Source organism: Ranitomeya variabilis, chromosome 4 (genome assembly GCF_051348905.1).
Source record: "Ranitomeya variabilis isolate aRanVar5 chromosome 4, aRanVar5.hap1, whole genome shotgun sequence".
In the NCBI taxonomy this organism is placed as follows: Eukaryota; Metazoa; Chordata; class Amphibia; order Anura; family Dendrobatidae; genus Ranitomeya; species Ranitomeya variabilis.
This window is the reverse complement of record NC_135235.1, coordinates 374,540,430-374,555,522: the sequence shown is the minus strand read 5'-3', so window position 1 is coordinate 374,555,522 and position 15,093 is coordinate 374,540,430. Positions and strand designations below refer to the sequence as shown.

General features: G+C 45.1%; 1 protein-coding gene across 3 annotated transcripts in view; it reads right to left on the bottom strand.

The window, feature by feature from the left end:
* MTG1 (mitochondrial ribosome associated GTPase 1) overlaps window positions 1-15,093 on the bottom strand; it is a 374,570-nt gene that overhangs the window by 255,834 nt on the left and 103,643 nt on the right. For 2 of the 3 annotated variants that reach the window (XM_077250762.1, XM_077250760.1), the window contains exon 3: window positions 4,861-4,966. In XM_077250762.1, coding sequence (XP_077106877.1) covers window positions 4,861-4,966 — 106 coding nt within the window. Of the gene's footprint in view, window positions 1-4,860; window positions 4,986-15,093 lie in introns of all 3 variants that reach the window. The other variant, XM_077250761.1, reaches the window with a different exon arrangement.

Genomic DNA, 15,093 nt, shown 5'->3' with positions numbered 1-15,093 from the left:
TGTTTTCAGCTTGGGGAGGGGGGCAATATCCACGGCCCCTTCCTAGGCTATTAATATCAGTCCGCAGCTATCTGCATAGCCTTTGCTGGTTATTAATTATAGGGGACCCCACGTCTTTTTTCGGGGTCCCCCATTTTAATAGCTAAGTATACAGTTGTGAGTGTGTGTGTCATCGTGAGTGTGAGCACTCTCCCCCCATAGACCAACACACTGCTCTCCTGAAATACTCTGCTGTCACCCAGTTCCTTCCACCATACATCTCTCTCTGTAACCCCCCATAGACCAGCACAATGCCATATATCACATATAATGCTGCCATATATATATCACATAATACTCCCATAAAGACCACACATTACACCAACATATATATTACATAATACTGCCATATAGACAACACTTGATGCCAAGCATTGTGTGTGATCTGTATTATGGCATTATGTATGATCTATATGACGGTATTATGTAGGATTCTATGTGGTGGTATTGTGTGTGATTCTATACGACGGTATTATGTGAGATCTATATGGCGGTATGTGAGAACACTATGGTGGTATTATGTAAGAACTATATGGCAGCATTATGTGCGATCTATATGGCGGTATTATGTGTGAACACTATGGCAGCATTATATGAGATCTATATGGCGGTATGTGAAATCTATATGGCGGTATGTGAGATCTATATGGCAGTATGTGAAATCTATATGGCGGTATGCGAGATCTATATGGCGGTATTATGTGAGAACACTATGGCGGCATTATGTGTGATCCATATGGTGGTATGCGAGAACTATGACAGTATGTGTGATCTATTTGATGGTATTATGTGTGATCTATATGGCGGTGTTATGTGAGAACACTATGGCAGTATTATCTTCAGAAAGGGGACCAAGGGTGGTTCTGTTTGAGCACCTGCACACAGGTCTGGGGTAATAGAGGGGGCAGCATGACCTCCAGTTAGGTGCAGTCAGGGGAAGGCTGGTGAGGCAGCTGAAGAGAGGGGTCTCATATTTATCGTCACTATATGGCTACATTTCCCCCCAGCCTGCTTCCCAGCGTCGCCCCGGACTGCGCCTGTTGCCTCGATTTTACACATCGCAAGGACAGGATGGAGAAGACAGGATCTGAGGAGGGGAATGGGGTCTTTGCATGCAATTCTGGATCAGAACAGGCCATCAATTAGCAGAAACGTTTCCAGGATTTCTGTGGAGCAGACAAGCAGATGGTCCATCCATGTGTATAAAAGACAGCGCTCTATGTGCAATCCCTGGCTGCTCTGCGCATCAAACAGTGTGCCCCCCATAGACCAGCACACTGCTCTCCTAAAATACTCCATGCTGCTGTCACCCTGCTCCATCCACCATATATCTCCCAGAATCCTTGCTGCCTGCCATCCTCTGTGACTGTCTACTTGTCAGTATAACTTTGCAGTCACCAACAAAATGGCTTCTCACTGTGTTGCTAAATCTCATCCGCTCTTATCCCTTAGCAAACAACCAGAAGGGGAGGAGAGGAGTGACATCACACACACGTCAGCAGACTCTGCCCATAATTACTGCAGTGCAGTAATGTGAGCTAGTTGTACACTAGGTTTTTGTCAAATTTAAGTAGCTGCTCCCCCTAGTGTTTAAAAGTGGAAATACCAAACCTTAAAATTAGTTTTCATATTTTACTAAATTATTAACAAATGATACTGGTCACAATAGTAAATTTTACCAGTGGCGACCAAACTTTTACATGTCACTGAATATTTTACATTTCACCCTATGGCTGTAATTCCAGGGCCAAACATAATTATTCTGACCGAAACTAACAATCCCATAGGCATAAAGGAAGCGGTTAGCTCAGTTGAGACCAGTGGTTGAGTGGGGAATAATAGGGGCTGTAATGGGTATCTTAAAGGGAACATGGCAGAAAATTACTTTTTTATATCAAAAAACAAAAATTTAAAAGCATCAATTTTTTAATTAAAGAAAAAAAAACTTAAATGATATAAAATATGAAAATGTTAAAAGCTTTGATATTTTCAGCTTTTAAAATGCTAGCATCTGGTAAAACTTACCATCAAAACAGATAGCGCTAGCTCACATTATGACTGCAGCAAATACGGGTGGGGTGTGTTCACGTGTGTGATGTCACTGCTCTCCTCTGCATCTGGGCATTTGCAAAATGATAATTTTGGCTGGAGAAGGATGAAGTTTAGGATCAAGGAGCAGAGAATCTGTGGATGACTGCAAAGAGATACTGATAGGGCCAGTGTCACCGAGAACAGCTGGCAGCACAGTTTCTGTTAGTTGTTGCTGCTCGCTGTTGGGCCTTTATCGCACACGATGGGATTAGATACAGGGTTCAGAGGACTGTAGCACACATGATGGAATTCGATACATGCCTCAACAGTAGGTATCACACAGGATAGGCCTACATACAGGCCTCCGCAAAGTATTTCACAGTATGGGATTAGATTCTCTGAGTGAATTACACAGACACAGGGCTCTGCAGATTGTATAAAAGATGAGATTAGAGGCATGGTTAAGCAGACCGTGTCATGGGTAATGGGGGTGGATGCACGGATCTGCTCGTTGAGATGTCTGTAATGCAGGGCCATCTGAAGAGGCTTTACTGCTGTGTCTGCACATACAGACTTTTGAAGTGCTTCGCATACCCAACAGCAGTTGGGCCTGCACACAGACATCTGAATGAGGCGTTACTCTGACAAAGTCAATGCTCAGATCACAGCAGTGAGCAGATTTCTTTGCAGTGCTCTGAACACTGCAGAGACAGCAGCGGAGAGCACAGGTCAACAGCCTGACATTGTATTTCTAATACCAGGCTACCAAGCTGTTCTCACTGTTGGAAGAAGTTACTGCTGCTGGGCAGCTCTCATCGCTCACAGCAGAGATACCTGCTTCCAGCAGTGAGAGCAGCCTGGCACTAGTAGTACATTACCAGGCTGCCTGACCTGTGTACAGATCCACTGTCCCACGTGTGGTCGTCATCTGTACACAGTTACCACTCACTACTTTTGTGACAAGGAGTTATAGTTTACAGCCAGGGCCGTATTTGCCACTAGGCACTTGAGGGCACGTGCCTAGGGTGGGATAATGCGGGGGGCGGTACCTGAGCAATGTTTGTTTTTTTAATTCAAGTCCTGGGTCACCTCCCGACCGACCGCCCCCCAGCCCAAGAGCCATGCATACAGGAGCGAGGGGGAATATGAGCCATGCATACAGGAGGGGGGGGAATATGAGCCATGCATACAGGTGGGGGGGGAATATGAGCCATGCATATGGGATGGGAGGGGGATGGGCCATGCATACAGAGGGGGGGGGAATATGATCCATGCACACAGGAGGCGGAAATATGAGCCATGCATATGGGATGGGAGGTAGATAAGCCATGCATACAGGAGGGGGGGATATGAGCCATGCATACAGGAGGGGGGGATATGAGCCATGCATATGGGAGGGAGATGAGCCATGCATACAGGAGTAGGGGGGAATATGAGCCATGCATACAGGAGGGGGGGAATATGAGCCATGCATACATGATGGGGGGAGATGAGCTGAGCCAAACATACAAGATGGGAGGGGGCATTATACAGTATTGAGCATCATGTGGGGTTATTATACAGTATGGCGCATCATGTGTAGCCATTATACAGTATGGAGCATCATGTGTGGCCAATGGCCATTATACAGTATTGAGCATCATGTGTGGCCATTATACAGTATGGAGCATCATGTGTGGCCAATGGCCATTATACAGTATGGAGCATCATGTGTGGCCATTATACAGTATTGAGCATCATGTGTGGCCATTATACAGTATGGAGCATCATGTGTAGCCATTATACAGTATGGAGCATCATGTGTGGCCAATGGCCATTATACAGTATTGAGCATCATGTGTGGCCATTATACACTATGGAGCATCATGTGTGGCCATTATACAGTTTGGAAGTCAGTCTTCATGTATCGTTTGGCCCACTGGAGCCGTTTCTGCTTGTGTGCAGTGGATAGAGGTGGTCGACAGGATGGCTTACGCACAGCTGCAAACCTCTGAAGGACCCTGCATCTTGTTGTTCTGGGGAAGTTGGAGGCACCAGCAGCTTCAAAAACTTGTCTGCTGCTATGACAAGGTATTTTTGCAGCTGCTCTTTTAACCTTACGCAATTGCCTGTTGGAAAGAGTCCTCAATTTTAACTTATCAGCACGCACACGTGTGTGCTGGGAATCAGCTTACATACTTCTTGATTGTGCGATGATCACGAAGTGTCTTGGCAATGTTGATTGTAGTCATGCCTTGACCTAAATACTCCACAATTTGTTGCTTCTCAGCAGCCGACACATCCTTTTTCTTTCCCATTTTGGCAAAAAATGTAGGCTGCATGTGGAACAGCCTTCTTAAGTAGTCTTGCCTTTATTTGGACACACCTGCCAAACTAATTTGCACAGGTATCTGCAATTGCTTTCAGTGATATAAAGAGCCCTGACACACATCACCATCAATGAGTTTAAATGACAAACAAAAAAATTCTAACCTTATCACTCCTAAACTCTTTGTGCATAATAATTTGGAACACAGTGTATAGTCTCCTAGCCTCCTATGCCTTGGGGGTGCCGTATCCACAGTGTGTAGGAGTCATGCTCAGTCCCTAGCAGCAGTAGAAAAAATGAATAAATGTTCACAGCACATGTCATTTTATAATAAGACTTATTGATTGCATAAATAATTTTTAAATGCAAAAATAAAGAACTAAATAAAGTAAGGTTACTATGCAGGGAGAGTTAAAAAAAAATCTTTTTATGTGATGCTTACCATGCATGCTCTATGATTGCATTTGTTGTTCTTTTTTTACCTTTTCTTGAGAGAGGTCTGCCAAGTCCATCTTGTTCAATATAAGCAAGTGAGGTTTTAGTCCAAGGTATTCTTTAAAAAGAGGATTTCTACCCGAAAAAGGGATTTGTTCATAGTTAAGGACATCTTTGGATAATTGACAGAAATGAGCAAAGCATATATTGGAAAATCTAATCTGCGGATATACAAGCATATTTCTTTCTAAGGAAATAGTCACACTACATTTAAAGTGAATTGATCACTAAATTTTTCATGATTTAATTGAAAAGCATCGGTAATAACAATCATTTGCCAAAAAAAATTATAAACAAGGCATATACCAAGTGGGAGAACAGCTCCCTTCCTTGGCGCAAGCATCGGTAGAGCCGACTTCAGCTGACATACCTCCAGGGAAGGGAATTCCCACTTTCCCCTGCTCTGCTGACCTCACTGTCCCATGATGCAGCGCAGCAAGGAAAGTGAGCAGCAGTATATACCGATCTGTGCCCTGGCACTGCAACGGATACTGGTTGTCCTCAGTGCAGCTGACATTTATGTGAAGGAAGCCTACTGCTCCAGAGGCAGAGCAGAGACATACAATCCTGCACTAAAGTTACAATGCCAGTGTGCTCATTGTGCCCCTCCCCCACTGTGTCACAGCAAACAGGGGTGAGAGGAGAAGTGCTGGAAACAGAAGCTACCTACTCAAATAAGGGGTATATGCTGGACAAGATGGGTTTTATGTATTTCCAATTCCTGTATATGGGCACTGCATAACATTTGTGTGTGTTTACACATCTGTCACATGTTTGCATATGTGTAAAGTGGATGCAAGAGTGTAAAGTGTATACACACACTGTGCATACGCACACTGACTCTGCACAAGCCTGTCTGTGTATACGCCTCTCCCTCCCAGCCCGGGGCCAGCAGCATCGGCCAACTCCTGCAGCCGCCAGCTATGTGCAGCAGCGATCATGCCTTCTGGGAACCTGCTCCACCGCTTCACAGGTAAGATACCATAAAAGCAGACTAAGAGACGACATTTTATTAAAAAAATATTTTTCCTATATTCCCCCAAAAATTGGGGTTTGTCTAATAATCGGCAAAATACAGTGCATATATACACTCCTAAAAAAAAATAAAGGGAACACTTAAATGCAATGTACCTCCAAGTCAATCACACTTTAGTGAAATCAACCTGTCCAGCTATGAAGCAACACTGATAGGGAATTAGCAGGACAAGCCCTATAAAGGATTGGTTCTGCAGGGGGTCACCACAGACCATATCTGTGTTCTCATCCTTTTTGGCTGTTTTGGTCAGTTTTGTATTTTAGACATTGCTCTCACCCACAGAAATACTGTATAGTAGCATGACGCAGTGTCTACAACCCCCAGAAGTGGCTCAGGTAGTACAGCTCATCCAGGATGTCACATCAATGCGAGCTGTGGCAAGGAGGGTATCTGTGTCTATCAGCACAGTGTCCGGAGCATGGAGCAGATACCAGGAGACGTGGAGGGGGCCGTAGCAAGACAAAAACCCAGCAGCAGGACCGCTACCTTCTACTTTATGCGAGGATGAGCAGTACCAGAGCCCCGCAAAAGGACCTCCAGCAGGCCACTAACATTCATGTGTCTGCTCAAACTCTCAGAAACAGACTCCATGAGGGTGGTATGGGAGCCCGATATTCTAAGGTGGGTGTTCGGTTTACGGTCCAAAACCATGCAGGGCGATTGGCATTTCCCAGAGAACACTAAGATTGTCAGATTCAACATTGGCTCTTCACCGATTAATATAAAAACAAAAACCACTGCTTAGCCCAAAAAAAACAAAAGTTAGCCTCAGATTTGCCAGAGAACGTCTTGATAATCTCCAATTTTTTTGGGAGAATACTCTGTTGACTGACGAGACAAAAATTGAATTTTTTGGGAGGTGTATGTCTCATTACATTTGGCGTAAAAGTAATAGCATTTCAGAAAAGGAACATCATACCAACGGTACAAAATGGTGGTGATCGTGTGATTGTCTGGTGCTATTTCTCTGCTTCAGGACCTGGAAGACTTGCTGTGGTAAATGGAACAATGAATTCTGCGGTCTACCAAAAAATCCTGTAGGAGAATGTCCCACCCTCTGTTCGTGATCTCAAACTGAAGCACATTTGGGTTATAAAGCAGGACAATGATCCAAAAACATACCAGTAAGTCCACCTATGAATAGGTTAAGAAAAACAAAATTAGACTTTGGAGTGGCCTAATCAAAGTCCTGACCTTAATCCAATTAAGATACTGTGGTGTGATCTTAAAAAGGCTTGGAAACCCTCCAATGTGGCTGCATTAGAACAATTCTGCAAAGATGAGTGGGCGAAAATTCCTCCAGAGTGTTGTTAAAGACTCATTGCCGTTTATCACAAATGCTTGACTGCAGTTGTTTCTGCTGCTTAGGGTACCGTTACACAAAACGATTTACCAACGATCACGACCAGCGATACGACCTGGCCGTGATCGTTGGTAAGTCGTTGTGTGGTCGCTGGGGAGCTGTCACACAGACAGCTCTCCAGCGACCAACGATGCCGAAGTCCCCGGGTAACCAGGGTAAACATCGGGTTACTAAGCGCAGGGCCGCGCTTAGTAACCCGATGTTTACCCTGGTTACCATCGTAAATGTAAAAAAAAAAACAAAAACGTACATACTCACATTCCGGTGTCCGTCAGGTCCCTCGCCGTCTGCTTCCCGCACTGACTGTGAGTGCCGGCTGTAAAGTGACATCACCGCTGTGCTGTGCTTTTACTTTCCGGCCGGCAGTCAGTCAGTGCGGGAAGCAGACGGCTAGGGACCTGACGGACACCGGAATGTGAGTATGTACGGTTTGTTTATTTTACATTTACGATGGTAACCAGGGTAAACATCAGGTTACTAAGCGCGGCCCTGCGCTTAGTAACCCGATGTTTACCCTGGTTACAAGCGAACGCATCGCTGGATCGGTGTCACACACACCGATCCAGCGATGACAGCGGGAGATCCAGCGACGAAATAAAGTTCCAAACGATCTGCTACGACGTACGATTCTCAGCGGGGTCCCTGATCGCTGCTGCGTGTCAGACAGAGCGATATCGTATGGATATCGCTGGAATGTCACGGATCGTACCGTCGTAGCAACAAAAGTGCCACTGTGAGACGGTACCCTAAGGGTGGCCCGACCAGTTATTAGGTTTAGGGGGCAATCACGTTTTCACACAGGTCCCTATAAGTTTGGAATTCTTTTTCCCTTAATAAAAAAAGACCTTCATTTAAAAAAACACTATTTTATGTTTACTTGTGTTATTTTTGTCTAATATTTAAATTTGTTTGGTGATCTAAAACATTTAAAAAGTGTGACAAACATGCAAAAGAATAGGAAATCAGGAAGGGGCAAACATTTTTTCACACCATTGTATATCTACAATCGCCTTACTGTAATATACTGTAATATGTGCAAAGGTGATGGTTCATTAAGGGTACTAATTCCTCAGCGCCGGTTTTTAACAGTGCTTAGAAATAAGAGAACAGCACCGCCAATACCCGTGGGTGTCAGCTGTATGTGTGTGATCGGTTAAAAAAATAGAATTATTCTTACCGTTAATTCGGTTTCTAGGATCCTTCCACGACAGCCACCAGGAGGTTGTCTCCATACCCTAATGGGGGACAGGAAGCACGAGAGGTTAAAAGCCCCTCCCACCTCCCATTAACCAGTGACTTACAACTGAACCCATAGCACCGGTTACCTTTTAGGTTCTCAGAAAAAAATGTATCCAAGAACATCGGGAGGGAATTAATGCTGTTGTGGAAGGCTCCTAGAAACCGAATTAACGGTAAGAATAATTCTATTTTCTCTAGTTGCCTTCCACGACAGCCACCAGGAGGAATGCCAACCAATTCTGTATTTAGGGGGGACTACAGCCTGAAGAACCTTTCGGCCAAAGGCAAGATCCCGGTTGGACCAGAAGTCCAATCTGTAATGCTTAGTAAAAGTGTGCAAGGAAGACCATGTTGCTGCCCTGCAAATCTGCTCTGTTGAAGCACCAGCCCTTTCAGCCCAAGAGACAGACGTAGATCTGGTGGAATGAGCTTTTAGGCCCGCAGGAATAGCAATATTCTGAGTTAGGTATGCTTCAGTAATGGCTTTCTTTATCCAGTTGGCGATGGTACTCTTCGCTACCTTCTTGCCCTTGTTTCTGCCAGAAAGATGAAAGAAGAGATTTTTGTCAATCCTGAACGATTTAGTATGTTCTAAATAGTACAACACTATACGTCGTACATCCAAAGTATGAAATCTGTGTTCCTCCGGATTTGAAGGATTGTGACAGAACGATGGGAGGACTATATCCTGTGATCGATGAAATTCTGACACTACCTTCGGGAGAAAGCATGGATCAGGTCAGAACACGATGGAGTCATCTCTTATGGTAAGATAAGGCTCTCTAACTGAAAGGGCTTGTATTTCTCCCACTCGTCTTGCAGTAGAAATTGCAACCAAGAAGGTCGTTTTGCAGGAAGGAAGTTGCGAGGAACAAGATGACAATGGCTCAAATGGAGGAGCCGTAAGGCCCTTTAGAACTATGTTTAAGTCCCATGATGGTACAAAAATTTGTTTTCTTGGACAATGCCTTGATGCTGCGACCATAAACCTCTTTATCCAACGATGACTTGCAAGGTCTTGATCGAAGACAGAGCTCAAGGCTGACACTTGAACTTTCAAGGTACTTGGCTTCAGCCTTAACTCCAAACCTTTTTGTAAAAAATCTAATATCTGGGAGATATTAGGATGGAAAGGGTCAGGATTATGAGGGTGACACCACGAGGAGAATCTATTCCAAATTCTTCCATATATGGCGTTGGTGATAGGTTTTCTAGACTTCTGTAGGGTAGAGATTACCGACTGCGAAAGGCCTTTAGCCCCTAGTACCTGGGCTTCAATAGCCAAGCTGCCAGATTGAACCTTTGTGGTTCTGGATGACAAAAGGGGCCCTGGTGGAGAAGATCTTCTTCTTGAAGAAAAACTGGACCATCCACCTTCAGTTCTTTTATGAGGTGGTACCAGCTTCTTTTCGGCCATGTCGGCACTACTAGGATAGTTGATCGTCCCGGATCTTCCGGAGGGTCTTCGCCAGTAACGATATTGGAGGGAATGCGTACGCTAGATGAAACCTCCATGCGTGAGCGAAGGCGTCTACTCCTTGAGACCTGTCTTTGGGGTTCAGGGAGAAGTAGTTCTCGACCTGTGCATTGTGACTTGACGCTAGAAGGTCTATATCGGGAAGTCCCCATCTGTCTGTCAACATTCTGAAAATGTCCGCCTTCAGGCTCCACTCTCCTGGATGTAAGTCGTGACGACTTAGGAGATCTGCATGAATGTTCACTGACCCTCTGAGGTGTATTGCTGATAGTGAGAGGAGATGTTTCTCTGCCCAGCAAAATATTCTGTTTGATATTGCTCTCAGCTGGTTGAACTTTGGACTTCCCTGGTGTTTTAGATGCGCAACAGTCGTCATATTGTCCGAATAAATTCTGACATGTTGACCTATAATGAGACTGCTGGCCGCCAGGAGGGCCCTCTCCACTGCCATCAATTCTCTGGAGTTGGAGGAACTGGAACTTTCTCTTTGATTCCAGTGACCCTGGAATGGGATCTGCAAGACAACTGCTCCCCAACCTTTCTGACTGGCATCCGTTGTCACCGTGATTAACCCCTTCATGACCCAGCCTATTTTGGCCTTAATGACCTTGCCGTTTTTTGCAATTCTGACCAGTGTCCCTTTATGAGGTAATAACTCAGGAACGCTTCAACGGATCCTAGCGATTCTGAGATTGTTTTTTCGTGACATATTGGGCTTCATGTTAGTGGTAAATTTAGGTCGATAATTTCTGAGTTTATTTGTGAAAAAAACGGAAATTTGGCAAAAATTTTGAAAATTTCGCAATTTTCACATTTTGAATTTTTATTCTGTTAAACCAGAGAGTTATGTGACACAAAATAGTTAATAAATAACATCTCCCACATGTCTACTTTACATCAGCACAATTTTGGAAACAAATTTTTTTTTTGCTAGGAAGTTATAAGGGTTAAAATTTGACCAGTGATTTCTCATTTTTACAACACAATTTACAAAACCATTTTTTTTAGGGACCACCTCACATTTGAAGTCATTTTGAGGGTTCTATATGGCTGAAAATACCCAAAAGTGACACCATTCTAAAAACTGCACCCCTCAAGGTGCTCAAAACCACATTCAAGAAGTTTATTAACCCTTCAGGTGTTTCACAGCAGCAGAAGCAACATGGAAGTAAAAAATGAACATTTAACTTTTTAGTCACAAAAATGATCTTTTAGCGAAAGGGTAAAAGGAGAAACTGGACCACGAACGTTGTTGTCCAATTTGTCCTGAGTACGCTGATACCTCATATGTGGGGGTAAACCACTGTTTGGGCGCACGGCAGGGCTCGGAAGGGAAGGAGCGCCATTTGACTTTTTCAATGAAAAATTGGTTCCAATCTTTAGCAGACACCATGTCGCGTTTGGAGAGCCCCCGTGTGCCTAAACATTGGAGCTCCCCCACAAGTGACCCCATTTTGGAAACTAGACCCCCCAAGGAACTTATCTAGAAGCATAGTGAGCACTTTAAACCCCCAGGTGCTTCACAAATTGATCCGTAAAAATGAAACAGTACTTTTTTTTCACAAAAAAATTATTTTAGCCTCAGTTTTTTCATTTTCCCATGGGCAACAGGATAAAATGGATCCTAAAATTTGTTGGGCAATTTCTCCTGAGTACGCCGATACCTCATATGTGGGGGTAAACCACTGTTTGGGTGCACGGCAAGGCTCGGAAGGGGAGGCGTGCCATTTGACTTTTTGAATGTAAAATTAGCTCCAATCGTTAGCGGACGCCTAAACATTGGAGCTCCCCCCACAAGTGACCCCATTTTGGAAACAAGATCCCCCAAGGAACTTATCTAGATGCATAGTGAGCACTTTAAACCCCCAAGTGCTTCACAGAAGTTTATAACGCAGAGCCATGAAAATAAAAAATAATTTTTCTTTTCTCAAAAATGATTTTTTAGCCCACAATTTTTTATTTTCCCAAGGGTAACAGGAGAAATTGGACCCCAAAAGTTGTTGTCCAGTTTCTCCTGAGTACGCTGATACCCCATATGTGGGGGTAAACCACTGTTTTGGCACACGTCGGGGTTTGGAAGGGAAGTAGTGACGTTTTGGAATGCAGACTTTGATGGAATGGTCTGCGGGCATCACGTTGCATTTGCAGAGCCCCTGATGTGCCTAAATAGTAGAAACACCCCACAAGTGACCCCATTTTGGAAACTAGACCCCCGAAGGATCTTATCTAGATGTGTGGTGAGCACTTTCAACCCCCAAGTGCTTCACAGAAGTTAATAACGCAGAGCCGTGAAAATAAAAAATAATTGTTCTTTCCTCAAAAATTATGTTTTAGCAAGTAAATTTTTATTTTTGCAAGGGTAACAGGAGAAATTGGACCCCAACAGTTGTTGCCCAGTTTGTCCTGAGTACGCTGGTACCCCAAATGTGGGGGTACACCACTGTTTGGGCGCACGTCGGGGCTTGGAAGGGAGGGAGCACCATTTGACTTTTTGAACGCAAGATTGGCTGGAATCAATGGTGGCGCCATGTTGCATTTGGAGACCCCTGATGTGCCTAAACAGTGGAAACCCCTCAATTCTAACTTCAACACTAACCCCAACACACCCCTAATCCTAATCCCAACTGTAGCCATAACCCTAATCACAACCCTAACCCCAACACACCCGTAACCCTAATTCCAACCCTAACCCTAATCCTAACCCTAATCCCAACCCTAACCCTAATCCCAACCCTAACCACAACTGTAACCCCAACACACCCCTAACCCTAACCACAAGCCTAATCTTAACCCTATTTCCAACCCTAGCCCTAATTCCAACCCTAACCCTAAGGCTATGTGCCCACGTTGCGGATTCGTGTGAGATTTTTCCGCACGATTTTTGAAAAATCTGCAGGTAAAAGGCACTGCGTTTTACCTGCGGATTTACAGCAGATTTCCAGTGTTTTTTTGTGCGGATTTCACCTGCGGATTCCTATTGAGGAACAGGTGTAAAACGCTGCGGAATCCTCACAAAGAATTGACATGCTGCGGAAAATACAACGCAGCGTTTCTGCACGGAATTTTCCGCACCATGGGCACAGCGGATTTGGTTTTCCATAGGTGTACATGGTACTGTAAACCTGATGGAAAACTGCTACGAATTCGCAGCGGCCAATCCGCTGCGGATCCGCGGCCAAATCCGCACTGTGTGCACATGCCATAACCCTAACCCTACCCCTAACCCTAACCCTAGTTCTAACCCTAACCCTAGTGGAAAAAGAAAAAAAAAATATTTTCTTTATTTTATTATTGTCCCTACCTATGGGGATGATAAAGGGGGGGGTTTATTTATTATTTTTTTATTTTGATCGCTGTGATAGAACCTACCACAGCAATCAAAATGTACTTTGTAATGAATCTGCTGGCCGGCAGATTCGGCGGGCGCACTGCGCATGCGCCCGCCATTTTGGAAGATGGCGGCGCCCAGGGAGAAGACGGACCGACTTCGGGAGGCTCGGTAAGTATGATGGGGTGGTGGGGGGGTGGATCGGAGCACAGGGGGGGGGATCGGAGGACGGGGGGAGCAGACAGGAGCACGGGAGAGCGGACAGGGGGACGGAGGGGGGTACCGGACAGAACGGAGGACTGGGTAGGAGATCGGGGTGGGGTGGGGGGGGGGCTGAACATGATTTCCAGCCATGGCAGATGCTATTGCAGCATCGGCCATGGCTGGATTGCAATATTTCACCATTTTCATAGGTGAAATATTGCAAATTGCTCTGATTGGCTGTTGCACTTTCAACAGCCAATCAGAGCGATCGTAGCCACGTGGGGGCAAAGCCACCCCCCCTGGGCTGAAGTACAACTCCCCCTGTCCCTGCAGATCGGGTGAAATAGGAGTTAACCCTTTCACCCGATCTGCAGGGACGCGATCATTCCATGACGCCACATAGGCGTCATGGGTCGGATTGGCACCGACTTTCATGACGCCTACGTGGCGTCAAAGGTCGGGAAGGGGTTAAAGGATCTTGTACCCAGTCTACTCCTTTTAGCAGGTTTGATTGTGTCGCCCACCAGGTTAACGAGACCTTTACCTTCCCAGGAGTGTACACTCTCCTGTTCAGGGAATTTGGATTCCCGTTCCAGTTCCCTAAGATGTGTGCCTGCAGTACTCTTGAGTGGCTCTGAGCCCACCGGACTGATTGTATACAGGCCGTCATCGACCCCAGGAGAGACATTGCGGTCCGTAGAGTCGGAGAACGTTGTTTTCTGAAGTCTGAGACTTTGGAAATCAGGTTTATTCGGTGTTCCTCTGGTAGGAAAGATTTCTGATTCTCTGAATCCAAGAGGACCCCGAGGAATTTCCTCACCTTTGATGGTGACAGCTGAGACTTTTTTAGATTTGGTATCCAACCCAAATCCTGTAAAATGTTCAGAGTTTTGGAAATTCTCTGATTGAGAATTTCGGCGGAAGGACCAATTATTAGGTGGTCGTCCAAGAATGGCACTATAGCGATGTCTTGGCTCCTGATATGGGCTACTGCTTCCGCCATGACTCTGGAAAACACCCTTGGGGCTGAGGAGATCCCGAAGGGGAGAACATTGTATTGGAAATGTAAGATTTTTTGATTGAATTGGACTGCAAATCTTAAATATTTTCTGTGACGAGGATGCATTGGAATATGGAAATAGGCATCCTTGAGGTCTATTGTTGCCATATATGATTGAGGAGCTATTAGAGGGATGGCTGTTTTTACTGACTCCATCTTGAACTTGCGGTAAGTTATAACTTTGTTGAGAGCTTTCAGATTTATTATAATCCGAGATTGCCCGGAAGGCTTTTTTATCATGAAGATACGGGAATAGTGCCCTTTCCCTTGCTCGTTCACCGGGACCGGGGAGATAGCTCTCGAGTCTAGCAAGTCCTGAATTCCAGCCATCATCAGTTTCTGAGTCTCCCGAGATGACGGGGAGGTGACTCTTACGATCCTGGGGGGAGGTGCATCGAACTCTATCAGAAGCCCCTGTTGTATAACACTGACCACCCAGGGGCTGTTGGAGATATTCTGCCAACTGTGAGCGAAGTTCGAAAGCCTCCCCCCCACCGGATCGGAGTCATTGCT